The 27,868-nt window shown below is 48.0% G+C and overlaps 1 protein-coding gene across 2 annotated transcripts in view; it reads left to right on the top strand.

Moving 5' to 3' along the window:
- The window catches only part of PTPRN (protein tyrosine phosphatase receptor type N), a 48,873-nt gene extending 21,571 nt beyond the window's left edge, over positions 1–27,302 (top strand). Inside the window, exons 2-23 of one of the 2 annotated variants that reach the window (XM_060262017.1) lie at positions 420–470; positions 1,394–1,507; positions 1,719–1,824; positions 3,149–3,332; positions 3,977–4,175; positions 4,417–4,533; positions 5,474–5,508; positions 6,150–6,472; positions 7,202–7,288; positions 8,575–8,654; positions 9,963–10,027; positions 10,486–10,698; positions 11,760–11,969; positions 12,310–12,457; positions 14,128–14,201; positions 15,366–15,443; positions 16,734–16,853; positions 18,436–18,602; positions 23,225–23,281; positions 25,483–25,547; positions 25,800–25,873; positions 26,333–27,302. In XM_060262017.1, coding sequence (XP_060118000.1) covers positions 420–470; positions 1,394–1,507; positions 1,719–1,824; positions 3,149–3,332; positions 3,977–4,175; positions 4,417–4,533; positions 5,474–5,508; positions 6,150–6,472; positions 7,202–7,288; positions 8,575–8,654; positions 9,963–10,027; positions 10,486–10,698; positions 11,760–11,969; positions 12,310–12,457; positions 14,128–14,201; positions 15,366–15,443; positions 16,734–16,853; positions 18,436–18,602; positions 23,225–23,281; positions 25,483–25,547; positions 25,800–25,873; positions 26,333–26,404 — 2,639 coding nt within the window. In that variant the 3' untranslated portion in view covers positions 26,405–27,302. Of the gene's footprint in view, positions 1–419; positions 471–1,393; positions 1,508–1,718; positions 1,825–3,148; positions 3,333–3,976; positions 4,290–4,416; positions 4,534–5,473; positions 5,509–6,149; positions 6,473–7,201; positions 7,289–8,574; positions 8,655–9,962; positions 10,028–10,485; positions 10,699–11,759; positions 11,970–12,309; positions 12,458–14,127; positions 14,202–15,365; positions 15,444–16,733; positions 16,854–18,435; positions 18,603–23,224; positions 23,282–25,482; positions 25,548–25,799; positions 25,874–26,332 lie in introns of both variants that reach the window. The other variant, XM_060262016.1, reaches the window with a different exon arrangement.
- Positions 27,303–27,868: the final 566 nt, after the last annotated feature.

The following is a 27,868-nucleotide window of genomic DNA, read 5'->3' as shown; positions in this document are numbered from 1 at the left end:
AATCAAATGTAGGTGCCACTTACAGACACACACCTGAACGGCATACCCTACTTATGATTGCTACAGCACAGACATTGTCCCCAGATCTTGCTGCACTAATTCAGAGCAAGAGATGTCAGTTATCAGAGACGGTTAAGTAAACAAAATATTGCAAGCGTGCTAATCCTTTAAGCATATGTTATTTTAAGTTTAAAGGAAATGTTTAATTGTGTTTATCTGTGTCCTTTTTAAAGTTTATACCTCCGTTTTCTGACACACATGGCCTGGCCCGACAAGGTCTCATTTATGTCAGATCCAGCCCTCATAATAAATGAGTTTGGCACCCCAGTAATTATACTCTGCTTAAAAAAGAAATCTCTTTTGTGACTTTCCTGTCCCTCCATTGAGGGAACTCTGACCTGTCCTTGTCTCTTTTCCAGGCTGCCTGTTTGACAGAAGACTTTGCTCTCAGCGGGAAATCTGTGTGCAAGGTAAATGAGCTGAGATGGGAGTACAGGTTGGTTCTTGAGACTGCTGTGAAGGCGCAAGGCATCTCCTGGGAGTTTTGTTAGCTGGCTTCCCTCAATTTGTTGAAGTATATTTTGGATGGAGGAAGGTGAACATTGCATGCAGCAGCATCCGATCTGAAAGTCCTTATGCCCCCGAGATAAATCCAGAGCTTATCTCCTGTGGAGTTGACACACTCTTCAAATGATACTGAAATAAATAATTGGAGTTTATTTTTGCAATATAGTATAGTCGTTATAACTTTGGGGCAGAGAGAAGGAATGGTACCTTGCTTATCCCTACGGAACAAAGCTGTTTTTGCTTTGTACCTGATGAAGGGAACTTTGAATCTTGAAAGCTTATAACCCAAAAATCTTGTTGGTCTTTAATGTGCTGCTGGACTTGAACGTAGGTCTTCTCCTGCATATCAGCATGGCTACCCTCTGAAACTGTTTTCCTTTTGCATCTCTGCATCTGGAATTCAAGAGGGGCACCATCTTACAATTAACCAAAACCACATTATAACCTTTTTCCCACACAGCTTACCTCGGAGCAACGTCCCTCTTCACCGCGCAGCGTCTGCTCAGATTTCCCACCATCTGCTTCGCAGAAGCAGGAAGTGCCAGGCCTTTTGTGTCGCAAATGTAAATCGCTAAAACCTGGTTTATGTTAGTGACGCAAAAGCCGCGGCTCTTCCTGCTTCTGCGGAGCAGATGGTGGGAAATCCGAGCAGACGCTGCGCGGTGAAGAGGGACGTCGCTCCGAGGTAAGCTGTGTGGGAAAACGGTTCATGTTTTCGGTAGATGCATTACTTTTCAGTGGAGTTCCTCCTCAGTTGCATGTCAGCCTGCTTATTACAATCTTGCTTGCCTGGCAACTTGACTCTGTGGCTGTGTTGTACTTGCAGATGGATTGTTTGGTCAGTGTCAGGAAAGTTCGCTACAAGACCGGCCCTACTTCCAAGTCACAGCGCCAGTATTGCAACGTCTACAAGATGTGCTCCGGCACCTTATGGCACAGGGTGAGTGGCCACCAGTCTGGGAAAGAAGAACCGGCATGAGTAGGGAAAACAGGACAGTGCTGCACAAAGCTAGAAAGAATATTCAGAGGTGAAGTTCTTGCCTTCCTGTTTCCTTGGAAACATTGCGTGGGAAGGTCCATTAAAGGCTGGGTTCAGAGCCGGGTTTTTTGCCTCCTTCTGGCCACACTTTGACTTTTTATCTTTATGACAGGTTTATCATGGCAAGATGACATTACACAGTATGTGATCTCCCAGGAAATGGAACGCATCCCCACAGTTTATCTTCCCTCTTCGCGGGACCTGGTATCTGAGGACAGGTCAGGTGAACAATTTGGAAAACATGTGAGGGTAGCTGTTCTTCATTTTTAGCCAGTATCTGCAGACAAGAATTGGAGGGTACCTAGGTGAGAGCAAGTAAGCGGAGAGTAAGTGGATTCTAGGTGATAGCGATTCCTTTGGCATAAGAAGGCTGACGGTATCGGTGGGTGACCTCACCTGCAGAGAGTGAGTTTTAGAGGCACAGGCCTCTAAAGAGTCCAGCAAGCAAAATAATGTCTAGAAGGGTAGATATGCTAGTCTGTTGGAGCCAAAAGGACACAGTGTCTTGGGGCACTAAAGACTAAAGAATTATTGCCACATAAACTTTCATGGGCCAGAGCCCACTTTGTTAGATGCATGAAATGTTATGCAGAGAAATAGAATATATATGCACACAAATCTACTTCAGAAAAAGGACAGTGGGATTATTACAAAGACAGGCTAGATCAGGGGTGTCAAACTCATTTGTTATGAGGGCCAGATCTGATATAAATGAGGCTTTGTTAGTCCGGGCCGTGTCATGTTGGGCCAGGCCATGTGTATACCTATTTAAGATTAGGTAGCAGAGAGATAAACTTTATAAAGGACACAGATAAACACAGTTAAAGATTTTTTTCAAAAAAAACCCCCTTAAAACATGCTTAAAATGTGCTTTCTTTGTATGTCTCCCATGGGATCTAGGGAACAGAGCAAAGAAAGCTGTGGCTCTTTCCTTCCTTCCCCAAGGGACTGGGGGGGGAGCCTCAGCCAATTGAAGGAAGAGAGACTTGGCTCTGTAGCTCTGCTGTGCAATTGAGAGAGCCTGAAAAAAACAAGCTGTGCCTTCCCCCCCCCAAGGGAGGAGCCTCAGCCAATGGAGAAAATAGAGGTTTTGCTCTGTAACTTCTGTGCGATTGCGCAAGCCTTGCAAAGCAAGCTGTTATGCAGAAGGAAGCAAGAGAGAGGGAGAAGGAAGCAGATGACAACCAGTTGCTCAGGGGCCTGATAGAAGCCCTCTGGGGGCCTGATTCGGCCTTCGGGCCGCATGTTTGACACCCCTGGGCTAGATGGCCCAGGATCCCAGAATGTGGATTACATTATATAGTACATTCAAAAAAAGATAGTCAAAAAGGATAAATGCCCAGTCAGAATATGTGTAGGCCATTCCTCCTGAAATGGTCTCTTACTCTCAAAACCTCATCCCCGAAATACGTTTTAGTCTTGAAAGTGCTGTGAGACACTTAGTTGCTTTAGCATTCGGGTATGTTTCTTGGAGGACTGGGGAAACTATGCATTCTTAATGGAACCAAGTGTCCTGCTTTTGATTGAGTGTTCTCTTCCTAGGTTCCCACCAGTCCACCTCGTTCCCAGGAGGTCTTCTTTACCACCTGAACCTGCCTCCTTCCAGCCTGCTCACCAGCCCCCTCTCCCTCCAGCACTCCTACAGAGGTATCTGGAGATGCTGCAGCCTTCTCACCCTGAGCTCAGCTATAAGGAGGCTTTCCTTTCCTCCTACCCCCACTACCAGGTGTGTCCTCATCGAACCTGCAGCTGTAGCACCTCAGCCAACAGACGGGATTCTTGATAGAAAGCTTTGGCTGTGAAATATGGATCTTAAATAACCAGCCATTCATCCTGAGGTTATCTTTTATTTTTAAACAGCTTCACTAAATATAGGAATTTTTTCTACAAGCATGTGTGAAGTGGGCTTCATCCTGACTCATAACTCTGGTTGGTTTATCAAGCTGAGTCGTGTCCACTTGGACTTGCCATTATGTGAGAGTCCTTTTCAAGCGGGACATGCCAGGGATTAAACGAGGGCAGTTGCATAGGCAAGATGCGTGTTACTGCTGCTCATCTATGGCTCCACCTGAAAAGAAAGCCTACCCAGAAGTAGAACTATAGTATATAGTGGGTGTATAACTTTGTAAGAGCTCTTAATTGATACGTCGAATTTTTCCACTTAAATGTTTTAGACATGTAGTTTACACTTTCCCTTTAAAATTCCAATGTGAAACTTTATTCTAAATTCATGTGAAATGTAATTTTAATTTTGGATGTGATACCCTGAGCCTTTCTCTTTTCACAGCAAAGAAATTTGTGTGAGCCTTGCCCAGTGGCGTCTCTTCCCAAAGCACTTAAGGGGCTTTTTTCTCCTTGTTCCTATTTCAGTTTGGCTATCCCAGTGGCCCCTTCCAGAATAGTGCCAGTCCTCAGAACCCTGAGGCTCCCATTCTCTTGGACCGAGCTGCTGCCTCTAAGAGCCTCTTTGGAGTCAGCAGTGCCCCTTCATATAGGGGGCAGCAGGGGCTGGATGGAGGCCAGCTTTTCCAAGATCTGGGAACACTTTACTTGACACAGAAGCAGACGGGTAAATCCAGCACTAGGGATCAGCACACACAGGATTCCAGGTCAGGTTTTCTTCTGGACTATGGCGGTCACTCTGAAGAGGGAGAAGAACCCCGGACATCCCTGGCAGAGCCAGGTAAGGCCTTTCTGCCCTGCACATGCCTCCTAAGCACATTAATAGCTTAGTATTTGAGTGCTGAAGGCCTGGTGACTGTTGAAAAGCATCAACAAAATGTTAATCTCTTCCACCAACCTATCTATAGGCCGAGCTATACAGAGACTCTCAGCAGTGCTTGACAGCTATGGGATCAGACTGCAGGATCTTAGTCCCCAGCAGCTCAGTTCCCTCATCAGTCTGTTTCAGCTCCTCCAGAGTCCAGGTAAGAATGGTGAGTTGTAGAAGAACTGGGAGAAAATCTGTGGACCCTTGGGATGGATATGGAAGCCTCTGGGTTATAAGGGAGCAGGCTATTTTATGTGCTACTGATCTGCACCATATCCCTGAAGCCAGTGCTAATTTTGAGCAAGGATTTAGCCTGGAATGTGTCTTTCAGTATAAGACCTTAGGTCTGAGCATGTGCAGCAAACCTTTTCTGTACTGTTCAGAACCATCCTAGTACACTTATGAGAATAATAGAGAGAGTTTCCAAGTGGGCAATGTGACTTCCAAGTAGGCTTGAGCGCCAAGATCTTATTTTTACATATTATTATTATTATTTACTTAAAATATTTGCATCTCTCATTCTGAATAAGGTATTTTCAAAGTAGCTTACAACATTCGTGAAAGCACACAGAAGTAAAAACCTTGCAGAGCTAAAATCAACAGCCGTGTTAATAGTATCATCAAAAGTACCAATAATAGAGCAGATTAGAAACATAAAAGCAAAGCATTAGGAGATGTAATCATCAATGAACCAGGAAAAAAAGAAAATGATACTTCAGTCATACATTCAGTTATTTTGAAAGATCCCGTAAGAATGAAGGGGAAAGAGACAAATCAACAATAAGCTTGGAAAGATAAAAATATTTTTGCCTAGGGCCTAAAAAAATAGATTTAGTACTGTGCAAAACTCCTCCTTGAGGAGGGAATTTCAGAGTCTTAGTTTCACAGCAGATAAGACCCTGTCTTTGGTACCAAACTATCTTGGTTCTGAAGGCAGGGGGGTGGGGTGTAGCACACGGCTTGAGGATGGTCCTAACTGAGGAGCAGGTTTATCTGGGAGGAAGCATTCTTTTGAATGCTTCCAAATAGTTTTTGGTTTTTATAAGTAATCATTTAAAAATGATTACTCTTCCCATGTCAAATTCTTTCCCCAACAGGTGGACTTGGACCAGAGACCCCAGAGTCTAAGAGGGTAAGTGCAGCTTCTCCTGGTTGTCTGGGACAGTCTCTTAAAGACATCTTAAAATACATTCCTCTCCCTGTTAACAAGTCGTTTTCTGAATATGGGGCTGATGAATGAATATATTCCTCTGAGGTGTACATTTTGCCAAGATTGGCTTTGCTGGTTACAACCTATAGTGTGTTTCCTGATAACCAGTTTCTGGATGGGCAGCCTGAGACAGGGAGACGGTGTGTGGGAGCTGGCCACACCAGAGGATGATGGAAGACCTTCTGTTTCAGATTCAAGAGATCTGTATTACTGCTTAGAGCAGAACATAGAATCACTATAGTAACTGCAGGATGTTTGCATTGCTAGTGGGTGATTATGGCTTACTCCAGGATAATGTATTGGCTAAGAGACAGAGTTTCTAGCTCAGGAAAACCTTGGTTTGAATTTCTTCTCAGCCACAGATTCACTAGGTCATCTTAGGTTACCTTCTCTCTTTCAGCCTTAGCCCCAATCTGTAATTTGGGAATAATAATGACCTGCCTTACAGGGCTCTTGTAAGGCTTATGATAAACTATTATGTGGGGAGTGGTTTTTTTTTGGCATTGAAAACTTCGGTATAAATTCTGCTTTTAAAAAATTATCGCTATCATTCTCCTCCTCAGGTGACAGAAGCTGAAATGCAACACGGGGATGAGCTGGAACTGCCACCTTCTCAAGAGAGCTATGTTAGTTCTAGCCCCACTGAGGGGCAGATACTGGCTCAGGTTGAGGCGCTTGGCCCAACCAAGGCCAAAATGTGGACAACAGTGGCCTCCCCAGAACAGCCTGAATCTCTGCTCCCTGGTGAGAGGGACAAAAGTGGCCCTGAGGGGCAGATGGTTGTGAAGAAGAGCCATTCGACATTAGGGGGACCTGGCGAGGCTGAAGAACAGCCAGAGACAGCATTGGCTGCTGAGGAATACGGCTACATTGTCACCGACCAGAAGTGAGAGGCAGCAGGACGTGGAAAAGAGGGAGGGGATGAGAAAGAGAGAGGATCATTGTGTGTGGGAGGGAATGGTATTTTCTAACATTTAACAGGTGAAAATAGACAAGTGTACCATAGCTATGAGGTATTGGATAACTGTTTATTATATCCTCCCAAATAGATCTAGTCAGATGTACTGGTATTAGCCAGGCTTTAATGTTTTGCCAGTAATTGACCCTTTAGCTGCTTAGGAAAATATCAAGTAATATATCAGTTAAAATGTATACAATTGGGAAAAATCACAGAAAAATGTGTGTTGTGCTTTATTAAATGGGAAAGAATGAGATATTGTGGGTATGAAAGATTTCAGGTTTTCACGGCTGGTAACATCATTAGGGTTTGTAGAATCTTTCGGGCTCAAGTGCCGTGTTCTACTGGAGAAAGGAAAACTTTCTCCAGTAGAACACGGCACTTGAGCCCGAAAGATTCTACAAACCCTAATAATTATGGGTATGATCTGAAGTCCATGAGGGGCTGGGTTGAAGATGAGGCCCAGGTTAAGGGGAGTGAGGAATGTTTCCCCATTTTTGCTGAGTCACACATAGCCCTTAAACTTCTTACTCTGGAACCTGGACATGGCTGATAATAGAGTGGGGGGACACTGTTATCCACTTGCTCTCCATCACCGATTGTATCTCTTATGCATGCTATCCCTTTGGCTTCTTACTTTTCTTCCACCACCTGCAGGCCGCTGGGTCTTGCTGCTGGCATCCGGCTTCTGGAGATCCTGGCTGAACATGTGCACTTGTCAACTGCCAGTTTCATCAACATCAGGTGAGGATGGGGATCTTAGCTGAGCAGTCCTGGGATGCTTTGGGAGAATTGGGAGTGTAGGGTTTTCTGGTGCCTAAAGAGAGTAGAAAATCCTGGAGAGGCAGGGTGTAGACCCTTGGAAGATGCTTGAGTGAGGGGTCTTTGTGACTTCCCAATGCCTGAAAATTATTATTCTCAGTAGTAGTGAAGGCATGTTTGTGTCACTCTGAGGCTGACAAATCCCAGGTGCCCGGTTGCCCAGTACCTAGACATTTTGTATTGGTGTATAGTATTTTTAGGAATGATTTTTTTGGAGCGTCTGTCAGCAATTCTCAGTAGAAGTCCAAAGCTTATTTATCATTTAACTTCAGAGTATTTTGTTGTATGACATAAAAATGAATGCACACAAAGTTCTTGTCATTTCTTAATTATATGTAAACTTTACATCAATCAATCAGTGATGGTGAATGAATTAATATCTTAATAAGTCATTTTCTATGGGGTTGTGGTGCCATCAGGTTGCAGCTGATTTATAGCAACCCCATGGGGTTTTCAAGACAAGAGACATTCAGAATGGTTTGCCGTTGCCTGCCTCCACGTCACATTCTGGCTCCAGTATTCATTTTGAGTTTTTTTAAAGCAACAATAAAATCGTGAAATACTGGGTGGAAATTAGGCTAGGGTAAGAGGTTGGATTTTTGTTGTGCTGATGACCACCAGGATTATTGCCTGTTATTTACACGTACTACAACACTTCTGTCACGACATAAATAAAATTACAAGAAACTCTGAAAAGGTTAGTGTGATGTTTTGTGGTAGCAATAATTAGAAAATATGGTTCTTTAAATACAAAACACTGACGTTTAGCTCCTATATCAAGGCATGGTCTAACTAGAGTTATTTGAGGTGGCTTTGGGAGCTCATAATTCAGGTCTGTTATCTTGAATAAAGAATTCTTATTTACATTAGTAGGTACCTAGCTCATACACCTTTCTCTTTCAGGTTATAGTATGTGTGGGGGTTTTTTTTGGGGGGGGGGTTAGAACTTGGCCCAGCTCTATGTACTTAAGATAATTATTGTGGTATGACTTCTGACCCTGAGGTAAAACACAGCTGATCTTAGTTGAAAACAAACTTAGACTTTCTGCTTAGTAACCGAAGCAAGTTAGCATGATACCTTGAGTCAACTTTCTGTTTTAAAAAATGTCATTTTTATGGCTTATCAATCCTGCTTGGCAGCTACTGACAGAGAAGGGCACTGGGTGGGTAAATAGTACCCTTGTAACCTCAGACATTTCTCCCTGCAGTGTTGTGGGCCCAGCCCTCACCTTCCGCATCCGCCAAAACCACCAAAACCTATCACTAGGTGATGTGGCCAGCAGGGCTGGTAAGTTGACTAACGGCTGCAGAATATGAGAAGACTTTTAGTGGCAGAGACATCTCTCCCACCTGGCCGTGGCTGGAGGCTAGTCGTTGGTTTCACTCAGATGGGTGTGGGAGGCCCTACATTACAATTGTCTTCTAATTTGGTAAAACTTCCATTGCTCTCCCTGCCCTGGTCTCCCGGTTGGTCTCTAAACACTGACTGCGTCACCACTTTTGTATTAATATAAATCGTCTTTTGTTGATTGTAACAGTGTGTTTGCAGGCAGGCCAGCTGCAAGGTAATGCTTCTTAATACGTGCGTTGCAACTAGAAGACATGGAAAGGGTTGGACAGGCTGGTTTGCCTTCCTTTATAATTCCCTGCCTTCAAGGCTGCTAAGAACCCTTATGGCCACCCTGCAACAAAGATTGCCTGTCCCTCCACACACAAATACAACCCTTCAGAAAAATGCACAGGTATGCTACTGCCAGTGTTCCCTCTAAGCTGAATTAACGTGAGCTAGCTCACAGATTTTTAGCCTCCGGCTCACACATTTTTGTCTTGGCTCAGGAAGGATGACCCCAGAGCGCACTAATTTATGCAGGAGCTCACAGCTTTAATGCCAGTAGATCACAAAGTAGAATTTTTGCTCACATGACTCTGCAGCTTAGAGGGAACATTGGCTACTACTGTCCTCCAGTGGTACCATCCCATTCCCCAGGCCCCGTGGTGACCTGATACAGAAAATTCTGGGGGAACATAGTTCCTTCAGTGACCCAGCCTAGTTTTCATAGTTTGGCTTGAATCCATACTGATGGGAGTGGAGGAAATGGCCTGGCCTACAATGCTGGGCCTGTGAAGAGACCCAAAATGGTCTGTATTAGTTAGTGAGGTTACTGTGTTGTAACTGGGTAGGTGCAGTGAGCAGCATCTGTACCAGGTAGATCAGAATTTCCAAGGTGGCCTCCATGTTCAGACAGTGCTCTGTGTAGCGGCTGGTAAGTACACAGGCCACCTCCTTGGCTGCTGTTCGTAAAGCAGCCTGGAAACACAGTGTACATTGCCTCATGGACTATGACTTCAGGGCCATATTGGCTCACAGCATGCTTAAGAAGAACTGTGAAGATGCAGAACACTTATCAGTGGCATTTTGCTTTTTCCAATCAGTAAGAGAATTAAGCACATATTATCACACAATACGGAGCCGGTAGGTTTGACTGTCTTGGGAGAGAGAGGGCTAAAGCTCCCATTCCCCCAGCAGCTATAACTCCGGTCCCCAAGGGTCAGACCTTCTGTAACAATCCTTTTTCTGTTCTTGTTTCCCATCTAGCACTGGTAAAACCACAGCTGGAGTCTGAAGTGGGAGTGAAGATCCTACAGACAGGTGTGGGGCAGGTAAGCCAACTAGAATTGGGCTTGTGACTCTTGTGCTTTGGTGGGCGTTGAGCAAATTGGGGCTTAGAGCACTCTGAAACCTCCACCGTCTGAAAAGAAGAGGCACTGGCACCTGAAGACCGGGAGAGGGTCCCTTAGCAATGTCTTACTTGCAGAATGCCATGCTGTGATAAGGAGGCAATGAGCTAGCTGTGTATAAACTATAGAGCTGGGTTTAGCAAGGCAAAGGAGCCAAGTATGGGGAAATGAGAACTTTCTTCTCTGAGGAGCAGCAGAAGCGTTGACCTAGCTTCATATTACAAGGATGATAGTGAACAGTGACGGCACAGGAACAAACAAAATGGTGCTTGTTCTGGGGGGGAGGATTGGAGGTGGCAACTGGTTGACACACTCTCTTGCATGCCACAGAATACCCTTCATTTCTCCTTTTAAAGCTCACTTGTTCTGTCTTCCCACAGCGCAACGAGGCAGCAGCATACCCACATCCTGTGCATTTTGGTGGCACCTTTCGGTCAGTGCTGCTCACCTTTGTGGCACTGGCCTGTGTGGCAGGCATTGTCATTGCTGCCGCTGTGGTCTTCTGTTTGCGCCAGCATGCCAAACAACGTGAAAAAGAGCGGCTGTCTGGGTTGGGGCCTGAAGGAGCAGCTGATAGCACCTTTGAGTACCAGGTACTGAAGTGGGAGTGGGGGGCAGGCAGTCCTGTGCTGTTTCTGAGTATTCCAGATGCACATTCCCCACCTTGATGAAATCCATAGTAAATGTGGGCCAGGGAGGGACGGTGGCTCAGTGGTAGAGCATCTGCTTGGGAAGCAGAAGTTCCCAGGTTCAATCCCTGGCATCTCCAAAAAAGGGTCCAGGCAAAAAGGTGTGAAAAACCTCAGCTTGACTCCCTGGAAAGCTGCTTCCAATCAGGGGAGGGATGGTGGCTCAGTGGCAGAGCATCTGCTTGGGAAGCAGAAGGTCCCAGGGTCAGTCCCTGGCATCTCCAAAAAAGGGTCCAGGCAAATAGATGTGAAAAACCTCAGCTTGAGACCCTGGAGAGCCGCTGCCAGTCTGAGAAGACAATACTGACTTTGATGGACCAAGGGTCTGATTCAGTAGAAGGCAGCTTCATATGTTCTTATGTTGTTCATGTTCAGAATTGGGTATCTGAGAATGACAAGAGGCACACAGCATTGAAGACAAAGCACTGAAGGAAGGAAGGATATTTTCCTGATTGTCAAGGAATTCTTTCTTGCTTGCTATGGTTTGTAGCTACCAGGAAAAGGTACACGGCCTCTTCCCAGCCAGTTCTCAGACTGGGCAAAAACAGCTGCTGCACAGATGTAAAGCTGCTTGGCACACTGCTGTGCTTCGGATGACCTTTGTCAGGGAGCATCCCATCAGGAGATGGCCTCATATATTGGTCTGGCAAGCATGCCAAGTACCTAAGGGTAACCAAGCCAGTATCCATAGTGGACTGGAAAGCGGGCTAAAATAAGTATGGATTCCTCCATGAATATTTGGAATCGGAGAACTGGAGACAGACCTTGTACTCCCAATCTCTGTTGGCTTGAATCAACTATTTCTTAGCATCTCTCAGACCAGAGACTCGGGGATTGTGACTGTTTTCCTACCATCAGGATGAGGCTGGGCTTTACGCTTCTGGCAAGTTTTCTGTTCACCCTTTGGGAACTGCTGTCCCTAAGACCGTTGCACAATAATAGTTGCAGCTGTTTCTGTCCCACAGGAGCTATGTCGGCAGCACATGGCTGCTAAGTCATTGATTGGCCGTGCGGAAACATCCCCTGCCCCAGCTGAGAACTCTCGTGTCAGCAGTGTCTCTTCGCAATTCAGTGATGCACCCCAGGCCAGCCCCAGCTCCCACAGCAGCACTCCATCCTGGTGTGAAGAGCCTGTGCAATCCAACATGGACATCTCCACTGGCCACATGATTCTGGTGAAATACGGCAAAATCTTTTCTGATTATGTTTATGTGGATGGGAGGGTCTGGCTTATGAAGGTGCAAGGCTGCCACATATCTTTCCCCCGAAGCTTGGGAAGCCATGGATGTGTCACTGTCTCATATAGAGAAGTGGCAACTGGTGGTTGAAATGGTGGGAACTCTGTCGGGCCTCATGCTCAACAAAACAGTGTTGCCGTGCCCCTCTAATATCAATTAGCAGCAGGGACCGCACTGCTTTTACTCCCATGGATGCTAGCAGTCTTTCTGTATGCACTTCAATGCACTGCTGTATTCAGAAGGTGATAGCTGTGCTGTGCACCCCCACCTTCTCCAGGCGTACATGGAGGACCATCTGCGCAACCGTGATCGGTTAGCCAAGGAGTGGCAAGCGCTATGTGCATACCAGGCTGAACCTAATTCCTGTGATGCAGCCCAACATGAAGCAAACGTCAAGAAAAACCGTAACCCGGATTATGTGCCCTGTGAGTTGATAACCTGCTACACGTGTGCAGTGTAAGACAGGGTTCCTTCCTCACATTCCCGTTCCCAATGCCCTGGCATCTTTAGCGAGGCAGGTGGAAACTGAGACTCTGCGTAACATTGGGATGGACTTGTGGGATCAGCCACTCAGTTTTGGCTTTGGGTGAAGGTTCGTGGTTTGTCCCCCACCCCCTCATCCTCACACAAGTATTCCATCATTAAGACAGGTGGGGCCAGAAGTACTGTGCTCTTCCCGCCTCCCCCTCTGTCTCTGTCCATTCCAGTGAAGCTTGCTACATTGGCTTATTGAGAGAGCCAGTTTGGTGTAGTGGTTAAGTGTGCAGACTCTTATCTGGGAGAACCGGGTTTGATTCCCCACTCTCCACTTGAACCTGCTAGCATGGCCTTGGGTCAGCCATAGCTCTGGCAGAGGTTGTCCTTGAAAGGGCAGCTGCTGTGAGAGCCCTCTCCAGCCCCACCCACCTCACAGGGTGTTTGTTGTGGGGGAGGAAGGGAAAGGAGATTGTGAGCCGCTCTGAGCCTCTGTCCTTGAAAGGGCAGCTGCTGTGAGAGCCCTCTCCAGCCCCACCCACCTCACAGGGTGTTTGTTGTGGGGGAGGAAGGGAAAGGAGATTGTGAGCCGCTCTGAGCCTCTGTCCTTGAAAGGGCAGCTGCTGTGAGAGCCCTCTCCAGCCCCACCCACCTCACAGGGTGTTTGTTGTGGGGGAGGAAGGGAAAGGAGATTGTGAGCCGCTCTGAGCCTCTGTCCTTGAAAGGGCAGCTGCTGTGAGAGCCCTCTCCAGCCCCACCCACCTCACAGGGTTGTTGTGGGGGGAGAAGATAAAGGAGATTGTGAGCCGCTCTGAGCCTCTGTCCTTGAAAGGGCAGCTGCTGTGAGAGCCCTCTCCAGCCCCACCCACTTCACAGGGTGTTTGTTGTGGGGGAGGAAGGGAAAGGAGATTGTAGGCCGCTCTGAGCCTCTGTCCTTGAAAGGGCAGCTGCTGTGAGAGCCCTCTCCAGCCCCACCCACCTCACAGGGTGTCTGTTGTGGGGGAGGAAGGTAAAGGAGATTGTAGGCTGCTCTGAGTCTCTGTCCTTGAAAGAGCAGCTGCTGTGAGAGCCCTCTCCAGCCCCACCCACCTCACAGGGTGTCTGTTGTGGGGGAGGAAGGTAAAGGAGATTGTAGGCCGCTCTGAGCCTCTGTCCTTGAAAGGGCAGCTGCTGTGAGAGCCCTCTCCAGCCCCACCCACCTCACAGGGTGTCTGTTTTGGGGGAGGAAGGGAAAGGAGATTGTAGGCCGCTCTGAGCCTCTGTCCTTGAAAGAGCAGCTGCTGTGAGAGCCCTCTTAGCCCCACCCACCTCACAGGGTGTCTGTTGTGGGGGAGGAAGGGAAAGGAGATTGTAGGCCGCTCTGAGCCTCTGTCCTTGAAAGAGCAGCTGCTGTGAGGGAAAGGGAAAGGAGATTGTAGGCCGCTCTGAGCCTCTGCGCTTGAAAGAGCAGCTGCTGTGAGAGCCCTCTCCAGCCCCACCCACCTCACAGGGTGTCTGTTGTGGGGGAGGAAGGTAAAGGAGATTGTGAGCCGCTCTGAGACTCTTCGGAGTGGAGGGCGGGATATAAATCCAATATCTTCTTCTTCTTCGATATCTTATTGTACTTTGCGCTGTTTCCCAGATGACCACTTACGCATCAAGCTGAAAGCAGAGAGCAACCCATCCCGGAGTGATTTCATCAACGCCAGTCCCCTTGTGAGTGACAGGCAACCATATTCGCACCCCTGACACCCTGTTGCGCTCTCACTGCCCCCGCTACAAGAGGCAACTTTTTCTGTGCCTTCCTCCTCACCCCAGCATCCACCGCTCATCTGTAAGTGCTGCTCCTCAAGCCCCCCAGCTTCCTCCACAGTGTTAAATGTGTCAGGCCCATCATAAGTGAAACAAGTAGTCTGCCAGTCCCTGGCCTCTTCAGATCTGTTCAACAAGCTTATTTATCTGGATGTGCCCCCCTAGTCTTGCCAAAATGAGTGGGAAAAGCTAGGCCCCTCCAGATGTTGTCTGTCACCTATGTTCCAGAAACAGGTACGCTTTCTCACTTCGCAGTGTGAAGTCTTTTCACTTCCCCGTATTAGAATGAGATAACTTCTACTCCCATATTCTACTTAAACTTTTGGTCTTTTCTGACTAGCTTTGTACGCTGTTCACTTGTTCTTGGTGCTAGCTTTATGCCTCTCTGTTTCTGTCCCAATCAAGCATGAGAGTGCCCTCTGTGCACAATCCATTCACATTAGTGAGGGACAAACGAGATGTCACTGTGTCCACAGGTCAAGCCCATTTTAAAGCAATTTTTAAAATGCTGCAGGATTGGGCCCACAGCATAGCAGCTGGGCTGCTCTTGTCCTCTCCCGTCACCTCTGCACCTTTTCAAGTGTCGTAACAGCCGGAGGAGGGGGAGGGATGCAGCTGTATCAGCGCTTGAAAAGGTGCAGGGGTGGGGGACAAGAGCACCTCAGCCTGGGATAGAGTGTGATTCATTTTGATAGTATCCCCCCCCCCCCCCCCGCTTTCCATCTGCCTCTTAATTATGGCTCTTCCAGTCAAAGTTAGGATGCGCTGATTGCCTCCTTGTGGGTTGTTGAAACGAAGAAATTGATCAATCAAAAGACTGGATTATTTCTAGTAATTTGAAGCATCGCCCAGTCGTCTTAGTTGCACACACTGTGTTGGCACAGGATCTCGAACCAGAAAGTGCATTTTACTGTGGCCAAAGTTAGGACAGGCTCCAGACTTCTCCCAGTTCCTGAGCAGGCGTCACACTGCCTGAGGGCCCTGCCTCTCAAGCCTGCTCTGTTTTTACCCTGTTCTGCCTTGCCTGCTTTTAAGAAGCCTAAAGCACCTGTTTTTTTTCCATCACAGATTGACCACGACCCACGGATGCCCGCGTACATTGCAACACAGGGGCCGCTCTCCCACACCATTGCTGACTTCTGGCAGGTGAGGCGCTTCTGCATCATGGTGAACTAATTAAGAAAGAGCAGGGGGGGCACAGGTAGACAGTACTCCCACGTGGTGTGACAAAGATGAAGGTGCATGCCCGCGCACACATACCCAGGTCCCCAAGGCGGTCAGCCCAGGCTTTGTTTCCACACACAAGGGACTGAGCTGCTAGGAGGATAGAATGGACTGAATGTTAAACTGCAGGATAACTTTTTAAGGCTGCCTCGCATGAAGACGATGAACACAAACAAAGGATGGAATGGAGAAAAGCCCTGCTCCATTCATCTGAGGAATGGAAATGAACGGGGGAAGCGCCTGATTCCCTAGAGTGCATTGAGGCATGGTGCCTTGGGACAAACCGTTCAGACTGCTGGGGGAGGCAAAAGGGAAGAGACATTTGCCTCCCCTCTCCCTGCCCCGCTTGTCTGGTAGGCAGCAGCTGTCCTAATCTGCAGCATATTAAGGATGGGTGGGAGGCAGTGGTGCCTCGTTCCCGAGGGAAAGGAATACAAACGAGTGATTTAAAAAAAAACAAGAGGGGGGGATCGGGTTTTTGTGTATATACAGGAGATTCGTAATGTAGGAAATCATAAAAGCATGATTCCCTTATCTAGGGTCTGGGGTAGTTCATCGTTTCACCAATTTGTTCTACTGCATGATATAGACAAGGTCTCTGAACCATTAATGTTTGGAGATCTGCGATGGGCCAGATGCCCACACACAAAAAAACGGCAAATACTGTGCTGTGAATAAACGATGCAATTCTGAGTTTTACCAACACTGGCTTATTTTTGTGGTGTGTTTCTGCCTTTTGCATAATTCATCTGGTTTCTGATAGCAGTGACTAGGGAAAGAGGGATGAGCTATGCAGAGCGCTGAACAATACCCACTGGAAAAATCTGCATCGCGAGAATTCACTAGACACAGCCCAAGCTGATTTATTTAGACATAAGGGATTAAATCATATGCGGTCTTTTGGTTTTAAATTGGAAGCTAGATCTGCAGGATGCTCAGTACTGTATTTTCTGGTTATGTGGATAGGGGTACATGCAGCTCTGGAGTTTGGTTTTGGACCAGTGTGGTTCACATCCTGCTTATCCTGAAGTATGAATGGGACCCAGTCTGACTAGAGAGGCATACAGCCACTTGCTTCCTACAAGCGGAGGTGTTTTGTTCTCTGTCATGTGATGATACCACTTGTGCACACTCCTAGCAGCTGGCAATGAGCTATTGGATTCCACCCTTCTCCACCTTGGAGCTGCGATAATGCCTCTTGCTTGTGTGTAGATGGTGTGGGAGAATGGCTGCACTGTGATTGTAATGCTGAGCCCCCTCGTGGAGGATGGGATCAAGCAGTGTGACCGCTACTGGCCTGATGAAGGCTCCTCACTCTACCATATATATGAGGTGAGCTTAGGCCTGCTGGCATTGGTTACCTTTGCATTAAGAACCCCTAAACTCACAAGGTAGTTGTGGGATGCCACAGTGCTTGCTGATGTGCTTTTTGTTGTCCCACATACTGACTTTTCCCATACTCCTTTATCTCTTTTCAAATTCTCTTCTTCCCTCTGTCTTCTTTTGCTGAGTTCAGACTCCCTCCTTTTCTCCTCTTTCCTTTGTCACCTTTCACCTTTCTTTCTGATTTCAACCTTCTAATTGTTTATGACCTTAAGAGGTGGATTATACCAAGTAACGGGACTGGTAGCTCTTAATTCAGCTTTGTTTTATCTAAAGTCAGGGATTAGGGTTGCCAATCCCCAGGTGGGGGCAGGGGATCCCCTGGTTTGGAGGCCCTCTCCCCGCTTCAGGGTCGTTAGAAAGCGGGGGGAGGGGAGGGAAATGTCTGCTGGGAACTCTTTATTATTCCCTATGGAGATTTATTCCCATAGAAAATCATGGAGAATTGATCCGCGGGTATCTGGGGCTCTGGGGGGGCTGTTTTTTGAGGTAGAGGCACCAAATTTTCAGCATAGCATCTAGTGCCTCTCCCCAAAATACCCCCCAAGTTTCAAAAAGATTGGACCAGGGGGTCCAATTCTATGAGCCCCAAAAGAAGGTGCCCCTATCCTTCATGATTTCCTATGGAAGGAAGGCATTGAAAAGGTGCGCCATCCCTTTAAATGTGATGGCCAGAACTCCCTTTGGAGTTCAATGATGCTTGTCACAGCCTCAATCTTGGCTCCACACCTAATGTCTCCTGGCTCCACCCCCAAAGTCCCCAGATATTTCTTCGAATTGGACTTGGCAACGCTATCAGGGATGGCCAATTATTCTCCTATAAGTTCTCTCTTTCTGGGTGATGGTGATGTTTGATGATTCTTCTGCAGCACCCATTTTCTTTCCTGAGCCTGAGCAGCTAGCCTCCACCACTACCATCACTGTCTGGACTCCTAGGCTGTTAGGCCCATTCCAAACATATGCTCCCTACTGCTGCCCCCAAGTGTAAGATACTGGCCATCTTTGAGTTAAGAAATTATGAAAACAAAAGTTTATCCCTGGTGGCCAGAATCGATTTTCCTGCAGAGGAAAAAGTGATTGGTGACTTCCAAGGTAGCCTTGCAAGGGCTGTATAACTGAAATACACTCGAGGCTACTGCTCTGATGTGAGTCTCAAATGTGTAAAGGCCCCCCGGAGCTGGCTGTGGGGAAGGAGTAAAACAGGCTGTGTAGGTGTGGGTGTCATCACTTCTTTGAACAGAGTTCCACCTTCCCTAGAGAACTTCTTCCAGCTGCTCTAGGAATAGTCGAATAGTATCTAGGGACAAAATACCAAGGAAGCTGGTAACTAGATTGGTACCTGTGAAGAATGGGGGTGAAGGTGGGGAGTGGATTGTGCATGCTGCCTTGAACTGTTTGCGGGGGGGGGGGGGGGGGCGTAAAATGTGCTAGAGATGGCAGGGCATTTATCACATGAAAGATGGGAGATAGCAGTGAGTTGTTACTGTCCCCCCCCCCCCCAAAAAAAACACCCCATGGGGTCTCCATACAGGTGAACTTGGTATCAGAGCACATCTGGTGTGAGGATTTCCTGGTGCGCAGCTTCTACCTGAAGAATGTGCAGTCCCAGGAGACAAGAACCCTGACACAGTTTCACTTCCTGAGCTGGCCAGCAGAAGGAATCCCCATCACCACACGACCTCTTCTTGACTTCCGCAGGTGAGGGATATCGCTCCCACTTGCACGATGTATTGATGATGGTACTGGACATGTTATAGCAGGTATAAAATTGTAGGAGTGGGGGGGGGGAGAAGGTTTGAGGTCACAGTTTATATGTCTGGATTCCAGAAGGTGTACTGCGCCTGGCTTCAAAACTCTTAAAGACATTTTCTGCCTGCAACAAAACCTGGGGGGCCCAGCTGTGATGTTACAAATCCTCTTGGGGAAGAACAACATAGGTAACCTGGGGGAAAGCACTGCTCGTTTTTGTGAGTTTTAAGAATAGGTGACTGTGGCACCATCTTATGGAGCCATTTGAAATTACTTGCTGCATTAGAGTTGACCTGGAGATATCTCGTTATTACAGTTTATCTCCAGATGACCAAAATCAGTTCCACTGAAGAAAATGGCTGCTTTGTAGAATAGATTCTGTGGCATGATCTCCTGGTAAGATCCTTCCGCTCCCCAAATTCCACCCTGTCCATGCTCCACACACCCCGCAAAAAAAAAATCTCCAGGTATTTTTCAGTCTGAAACTGGCAATCCTATTCACTATCGCTGGAGACATTCAGAGAAACCAGGCCTGTCTTCTTTTCTATTGAGCCTCAGAATGGCAGGGCACAATTTAAGTTTGGATGATATAAGCAATAGTTACTGAGGAGTGTCACAAGGTGTCAAGACGTCTTCTTCCCTCCCCTTTCCTCTAACCAACTTTGCAAGGAAAGCTTGTTCAGATTCTTTTTTACTGTATCAAGGCAGTTAACCATACCACTCCAGTCTCTGAGGCTTCATTCAAAGCATATGGGATGGTTTTCTTTTAACTTTCGGCAGGTGTAGTAATGGCTCCCTTCCTCCCCTTTTGCTGAAAGGCATTCTCTGACAAAGGGGATGGCAGCCCTGCTGGAAGTCCTTGTAATGGTTGTATAATGGGGTAGAGCACCCTGGGGAATTTACTCCATGGTTTTAGCTTGGGCTAAAGAGTCAGGATTGCTGAGGATCTGAGAGAGAGAGAGAGAGAGAGGGGCACTCTGCAACAATTTCAGCTTCATACTGGACCTCTTCCATATGTGGGGTGTGGTGGAATGTGTGGGCTATTGTACTGGAACAGGATAAGCCCAAAAGGTATTGATAGTGAGTTATGTTGCATTCATGTAGTTTATATGATTTGGGTAGCAGAGCTGCGAGCAGAGGTTGGGGGAACAGCATTTCTATGTATGCATAAGAGATCGTTTATTGGCAAGACAGGCATAAAAACTCAGGGTACCTCATGGAATCCCGTCATTGCAATGCTTTTGAGGAAAGTGGACTTTATGATCCCAGTTAACAAGGATGACTCCAGATTACAGCAAGGAATCCAATCATGGTGGCAGGACACATTCAATTAGGTGGTGTATCTGGACTCCGAATTCTGCCCCTCCACAAAGATGCTGTTCCAGCTGGGTGGAGAAAGGCAGTTTTCTCTAGTGTTGCCAACTCTGGATTGGAAAATTCGTGGAAATTTTGGGGTGGAACCTGGGGAGGGTGGTATTTGTGGGAGGGACCTCATTGAATCCATTGTCTAAAGCTCCATTCTCCAAGGGGAACTGATTTTTTGGGTCTGGAGATCAACTGTAATGCTGGGAGATAGATCTCCAGGCCCCATCTGGAGGTTGGCAACCCTGTTTTTCTTCTCTGTGTTTTGAATCATGTAATCATTTCTGCTTATTTTGAATTTTGATTGTAAAAAACCATGACAGGTTTTCTTGAAGTGCTCATGTTTTTAGCAATGTAATTCTGAGTAATTGCATTGGGTTGTGTGGGGGTAAGGGGGTGACCAGGGCTTTTTTTGAGCAGGAACACAGTTCCAGCTGGCTTGGTGTCAGCAGGTGTGGCCTAATATGCAAATGAATTCCTGCTGGGCTTTTTCTACAAAAAAAGCTCTGGGGGTGACCATTCTCACTCTATACCAGGGGTAGGGAACATTGGCTCTCCAGATGTTTTTTTGCCTACAACTCCCATCAGCCCCAGCCATTGGCCATGCTGGCTGGGGCTGATGGGAGTTGTAGGCAAAAAAACATCTGGAGAGCCAACATTCCCTACCCTTGCTCTATACTAACCATGTGTCTTTTATGCAAATCAAGGCAATGATGCAAATTTGTGGCATTGTGCCTAATCTTTCTGACAACAGCCAGAGATCAAAATATACAGTGGCCCCATTTCAGCCTTGATTGGCGTTCTTGTGTTTTGCTGAAGTCAGATCTGGCTCAGGGGATAAACTGCATTAAATGGAGCAGAAAAGACTGTCGAGAAACTTGAGAAGTTGAGGCCATGTTTACCACCTGTGGGGGGAGACGGCATCTCCATCCAACCTGCTTTCAGAATTATTCTAACCTGTTTTATCCCCTCTATCATGGCCCTTCCATGTGCTTTAGTCAGCTTCTTCCTCTGTTCTGCATTCACCCATGTGTGCCAGCTGGGCAACCAGGACTCGCGTTGACTTCGAAGCATGATACTAGAGGCTGGCGCTGGGTCTGCTTTTGGGACTCTGACACGCTAAGAAGTCTTACGGGAGGCATCTTCAACATGTGTGAAAATACTTTCTTGTCGCTGTTGTTGATCGTTAATGCATTTCAAGGACTCTTTTTAGGGCTGGAGGCTTGGAAGGTGGTAGGGAAGGAGAGAACCTTCATGGTCATCCTTGGAGTACAAGGGTTCAAATTATTTTCCCCACAAACTGGGAGGCATGGCAGGTGGGAAGACCAGTGTACCTGTGAAGTCTGCAAGATGAAATCTGAGAGGGTCTCTCGTTAGCTGCCCCTCCCTTTCCCATCCTTGCCCTCTCACTGCCGCTTTCTCTGTGAGGCTCCGTTGGAGAGCAGTGTGCTGTAGAGCTCTCCGGCTCTTTCTTCTCTGCCTGCATTACGCCATGCACTCTCTCTCCTTCGTCACCGCTACTCTTCCCTCCTTCCCTCCTTCCTTCCTTCCTTCTTTCCTTCCTTTCCTCTCTTTCTTTCACAGCTGCCAGTGTCATTTTTGTGATTTGCAGCTAGTAATCCTGGCCCAGTTGCATAGTCACAAAAGTGATCATTGGCTGCCGTGCTGGCTGCATGGAACAGGACAGGGCCCAGGCTGCTGTTGTGCCCCACCTGCTACCCATCTCTGAGCCCCTTGCCCAACAGGGGTGGGGGGGAGACACATACTATGAATACCCGCCCCCCTGGATCTCTTCCACATATACCTCCATCGGAGAGGAAGGGTACCACGCATGGTGGTGGTGGGTGTTATGCGCAAGCAGGAGGTGTGCTAGTGTTACGGGACGAGTTCCCTGTAGAAAAAGCTCCCGGGACTCCCTGTCAACCGTGAGCAGAGGCACTCGCAAATGCCAAGTGGTGTCAATCTGATCTGGTTGGGGTTCTTTGCTCGCCACCTGCCGAGCAAACCGCTGCTTATAACAAGCAGTGCATGTAGTGCTCGGTCGCTTTTATTATAGGATCATGTACAAAAAAGCATTTTAACTTCTGGCTACCGGTAACATACAGTAGGTGGAAGCTTGCAAATTACCCAGGAGAGGGCTGTCATATGAGGATTTCGAATCTGGTTTTTTTGCCACACCAAGGTTTTCAACGCTCAAAAATAGTGAACCACCTACATGAAGCGCTATTCAGTAGAACGGTTCTGATGTTTAACCGTCATACGGCAAAACCCTTGAGAACTTCAGTAGCACTTTCCTGTGTGTATTAAACTCGCAATATATCACGGTGCATACAGTTTGGTGCAACATGGTGGATAACTGCTTATGGAAAGGAAATTCGTTCACTGGGGGCGGGGGGGGGGAGGATCACATTCAACCTCTTTGTAACAAGTCTACAGCCAACAAAGCCCTCCTGCATAACGAAGCTTAAGTGAAGATGGCAGCATCAGTCCCACATTGCCTCCAGTGCATGAAGAATCAGGCGTGTGGCTTCTGCTACACCCCAGGCAAGCTGTGAAGAAGGAGCACAAGAACGATATGACTAAAGCAGGGTGTTTGGCTGATGTTGTAGTATGACACCGATCATGAGAAGGCACTGATTTATCACAAAAGTATATATTAAAATTCTTTGCATGATCCAATCAGTTATCCACCATGATATGGTAAATCCCACGACCCATGTTAAAGAATTATACCCAGAGAACCTAATATACACATGAAGGTGTTATCTGGGTTATTTAAGTATGGTTGGCTGGCGGGGGATTGCTTTACATTTCCGAACACATTTTTTTTTGTCTTTTTGGTAAGGGCAACATCTGGGGAGGGGACAGAGGAGGATATTTTGGCCTTCAAAGCAGCATTTAGTCTCTGTGTAGTCCTGGATGACTTCTGCTCCTACATTTCTGGGCCGTTTAGAACAGCATCCCATCAGCTGTGTTCTGGGTGATTTCCAGACTTCTGCATGCTTACAGCTTCAGTGTGCGGTAAACATCTTGTAGCGGAAATCCTTATTTTGCTTCTCCCTGGCATGGAAATCCTCAGGAGCTTGCTGGGGGCCTGTCTTTAAATCTTCTCCAGTGCAACTTGGCCAAATGATTGTCATGTGTCTCCCAGGAGTTCAGTGGGATTCTAACTGTGTCTACTGGCTGACCCCATTCTCTCCTTGTCCCAGCAGGAAGGTGAACAAATGCTACCGGGGGCGCTCATGCCCAATCATTGTACATTGCAGGTAATGACCTAGCGGGGCAGGAGGGGGGGGCGGGATAATGAGAGACTCAATCTCATAACACTCGGGTTGTGGCGTTGCCATGGAAACACCATCTTGCTGAGGTACAGAGAACAGCACCTGGAAATGTGCTGCCTAGGGGCTGGGGAGGGATTCACCCAGATGAAGCATCCAGTAACTGCTTTACTCATAAACTGTCGACTGACAAGAACAGTTAAGGTCAAAAGACATGTGACAGAAGAATCCACAGGCTTTTAGTCTCACATCTGACATATTTTTAAAATATTTTATTTTAAAAAAATAAATATAAAAGGGAATGCTGTAGTATGGGGAGCTGAAGCCACTTTCTCCTGGCCACTCTCTGTTCCTGAAAGCACTCTTCTGCCCCAAGTAGTAGTAGAAGAAGAAGATATTGGGTTTATATCCCGCTCTCCACTCCAAAGAGTCTCAGAGCAGCTCACAGTCTCCTTTCCCTTCCTCCCCCACAACAGACACCCTGTGAGGTGAGTGGGGCTGGAGACGGCTCTCACAGCAGCTGCCCTTTCAAGGACAGAGGCTCAGAGCGGCCTACAATCTCCTTTCCCTTCCTCCCCCACAACAGACACCCTGTGAGGTGAGTGGGGCTGGAGACGGCTCTCACAGCAGCTGCCCTTTCAAGGACAGAGGCTCAGAGCGGCCTACAATCTCCTTTCCCTTCCTCCCCCACAACAGACATCCTGTGAGGTGGGTGGGGCTGGAGAGGTCTCTTACAGCAGCTGCCCTTTCAAGAACAGAGGCTCAGAGCGGCCTACAATCTCCTTTCCCTTCCTCCCCCACAACAGACACCCTGTGAGGTGGGTGGGGCTGGAGAGGGCTCTCACAGCAGCTGCCCTTTCAAGGACAGAGGCTCAGAGCAGCCTACAATCTCTTTTATCTTCCTCTCCCACAACAGACACCCTGTGAGGTGAGTGGGGCTGGAGAGGGCTCTCACAGCAGCTGCCCTTTCAAGGACAGAGGCTCAGAGCAGCCTACAATCCCCTTTCCCTTCCTCCCCAACAGACATCCTGTGAGGTGGGTGGGGCTGGAGAGGGCTCTCACAGCAGCTGCCCTTTCAAGGACAGAGGCTCAGAGCAGCCTACAATCTCCTTTCCCATCCTCCCCCACAACAGACACCCTGTGAGGTGGGTGGGGCTGGAGAAGGCTCTCACAGCAGCTGCTCTTTCAAGGACAAAGGCTCAGAGCGGCCTACAATCTCCTTTCCCTTCCTCCCCAACAGACACCCTGTGAGGTGGGTGGGGCTGGAGAGGGCTCTCACAGCCCTTTCGAGGACAGAGGCTCAGAGCGGCCTACAATCTCCTTTCCCTTCTTCCCCCACAACAGACACCCTGTAAGGTGGGTGGGGCTGGAGAGGGCTCTCACAGCAGCTGCCCTTTCAAGGACAGAGGCTCAGAGTGGCCTACAATCTCCTTTCCCTTCCTCCCCCACAACAGACACCCTGTGAGGTGGGTGGGGCTGGAGAGGGCTCTCACAGCAGCTGCCCTTTCAAGGACAGAGGCTCAGAGCGGCTCACAATCTCCGTTATCTTCTCCCTCCACAACAGGCACCCTGTGAGGTGGGTGGGGCTGGAGAGAGCTCTCACAGCAGCTGCCCTTTCAAGGACAGAGGCTCAGAGCGGCCTACAATCTCCTTTCCCTTCCTCCCCAACAGACACCCTGTGAGGTGGGTGGGGCTGGAGAGGGCTCTCACAGCAGCTGCCCTTTCAAGGACAAAGGCTCAGAGCAGCTCACAATCTCCTTTATCTTCTCCTCCCACAACAGACACCCTGTGAGGTGGGTGGGGCTGGAGAGGGTTCTCACAGCAGCTGCCCTTTCAAGGACAACCTCTGCCAGAGCTATGGCTGACCCAAGCTCATACCAGCAGGTGCAAGTGGAAGAGTGGGGAATCCAACCCGGTTCTCCCAGATAAGAGTCCACACACTTAACCACTACACTAAACTGGCTCTCCATACCCCCAACACTAGGAGCCGAGTTGGAAAGAAAAGTGCTTGGAATGACAGTGTGTGTGTGTGAAATGTGTGAGTCGGTCAGTTGTGTAAATAAATCATATACCGGGGGACTCAGTGGATACTTGCTGCTCTAGGATCTGCCCTTTTCCCTAGGTGAAGGGGTATTTTGTGCCCTGACATTGTTAATCTTCTCCAGTGTGAACCTCCTTGTCTCTTACAGTGATGGTGCCGGGAGGACTGGGACTTACATCCTCATTGACATGGTTCTGAACCGAATGGCCAAAGGTGAGGGTGTGTTTGGGGGGATATTCCTGGCTGGGATGTTGGGAGGGAAATGGATCCATTGGTCTGTCCCACTCTGCGAGGGCCATAGGAAGCACCCCTTCTGATTATTTTTGGAAGCCTCCAACTTCCTCATCTGCCTTCTCTCACAACTTTTCCCCCTGCTTCTCCACCCTCTATTCCATTATCTGCTTAGCGGGTTTGTCTTTCTCTCTCGTCACAAAATTCTAATTTTTCTCCTTGCCGCGATGCTAGGTGTGAAGGAGATTGATATCGCAGCCACTCTAGAGCATGTGCGTGATCAGAGGCCTGGCATGGTGCAGACAAAGGTACTGGATTGAGCTGTAGCCCTATGCACCCTTTCTCAAAAAAAAAAAAAAACCCAAACCCAAACCCTGAAACATTGGCTGGGAAGCTATGCTGTGCCAAATCTTGGGTTACATGGGGGCCATTTTAAGCTTGTTTTGTGCTCCAGGTGGGGGAGAGAAAGGAGGCATAAGCAAGGCAAGAGGATACTTCTCTGCCCTATTTCAAAGGGTATTTCTGCATCTTAATTTGTGAGGAGTTGCATCTGGAAGCTGAGGTGCCTGGAATAGGTCTCCAGGCCTAGGAGGTGGAGTCAATCAGGAGAGCCTCCTGGCTTTTTAAACTCCAACCACATTGCTGTGGAGGGAGATGATTATAACATGAGGTGGGGGGGGGCAAGAATGTAAAGCAGGGAAGGTGAGTACTTGCTGTCATGATCTATGTCTATAAACACTTCTAAGCGATTGCCTCCTTGCCCCCAGGACCAGTTTGAGTTTGCGCTGACAGCTGTTGCAGAGGAGGTGAACACTATCCTGAAGGCGCTGCCACAATGATGCCTGCCTTCGGTGCGCCCTAGCTTTGTGACCCCCACCACCACGACCCTACGCCACTGCTGTGCTCTGTCCTTGCCTGGAGTGTTCTTTTCATCTTGTCCATCTCCATGTTGTTGGCCATGGCAGCATTTTAAGCCACCTGTGGGCAATGCTGGGCCTCTTGACTTCCTTCCTTCCCGTCTCAGTCCCTTTCTTTGTCCCCGAAGACCCTATCCCACTTGAGTTCTCCTGGAACTAGCTCTTGGCTACTGTACCCTTTGAACTCTGCTCCTGAGGGGGCCTGAGCACTCAATATGGCATGTTCCTTGAACTACCAAGAGCCACAATCCAGTATGCAACTAGAAATCTTTAGCATCAAGTATAATCTGGTGGCGCTGAGTGCACCTCTGTTCACAGCCAACGAGTGCAAGCTGCATTCTGCAGAGGTGGGGGGAGTAGACTTTGGCAGCAGATGGTCCAAGATAGGGTGCTTCCCTGATGCAGAATGCCGGCTACCCCCAATGGCTTAAGGGGGGAGGCTTAGAGATGGACCCTCCCAGTTTTTATTCCCTGTTGATTCTTTCCTCACATAATCTGGCCCTCTGGGCCGTTCATGGGGGCTTCCGAGTGTGTGGCACAGCGAGGTAAGCGGTGAGGGGAGATTCTTCTACCAAAATCACTATCCATTGCCCGCCGCCCCTTTGTTTTCTTCAGCTTGGAGCCAAGCCAAGCCGCAGCAATCCTCTCCCTTACCGAAAGGGTAGGAGGGAGCGACGTAGGGGAATGAGCCCTACAGCTACTCCCCACTGTGTTGTTCCTTTCCCTCCCTTACGTTACTTACATCAAAAGACATTTCTAGGAAAATCTAATTTTGTATTTCGTGTGAATAAAGTTTTTGTGTCGCATTTGTGCAGCTGCAGCTCAGCCTACTCACATTATTTGTGTAACTGGGAAGGGCCCGAGGTGTTTATTCGTTATGCACTATCGACATGGCTATGGAGCTAGAACAGGGGTTCCCAATATAGTGCCTGCGAGGGTGCCGAGGAACTGACCATTTTTTCTGATGCCCACCAAGTGTTTTTGGAAGTAGGTAGGGCCAGTTAGGGCTTTTGCCCAGCGAGGCTTCTGATTGGCTGTGCAGATTTTTAAAGATGTTTGCTTGGTGGCAGCTGCTCCCCTTTCCTTGTGCCATCACAGCACAAGGATCTGCAGTGCGTTACTCAAGTTAAGCTGTGACGGCCGTTTCGTTACTGCGCTCACCATGCTGTGTCGGAACTGTTTGGGTGGAGTTATACTTTTAACTAGCTGTATGTAAGCAATGTGAAAGGAACTCTGGAAATGCCTGCCACCTGTCCTCTGAAAGCCAGCCACCTTGCCCTTTCAGGCTTCTGGGATGCTATATATATTTGACTAACTCAGGGTAGATTTCTTCTACGGAGATATTTCTCAGGATGCGCATGGAAAGGGGGAATATGAGAGACGTAT

The sequence above is a fragment of the Heteronotia binoei genome, chromosome 21 (genome assembly GCF_032191835.1).
Source record: "Heteronotia binoei isolate CCM8104 ecotype False Entrance Well chromosome 21, APGP_CSIRO_Hbin_v1, whole genome shotgun sequence".
Classification (NCBI taxonomy): Eukaryota; Metazoa; Chordata; class Lepidosauria; order Squamata; family Gekkonidae; genus Heteronotia; species Heteronotia binoei.
This window is presented reverse-complemented; position numbering and strand designations above follow the sequence as displayed.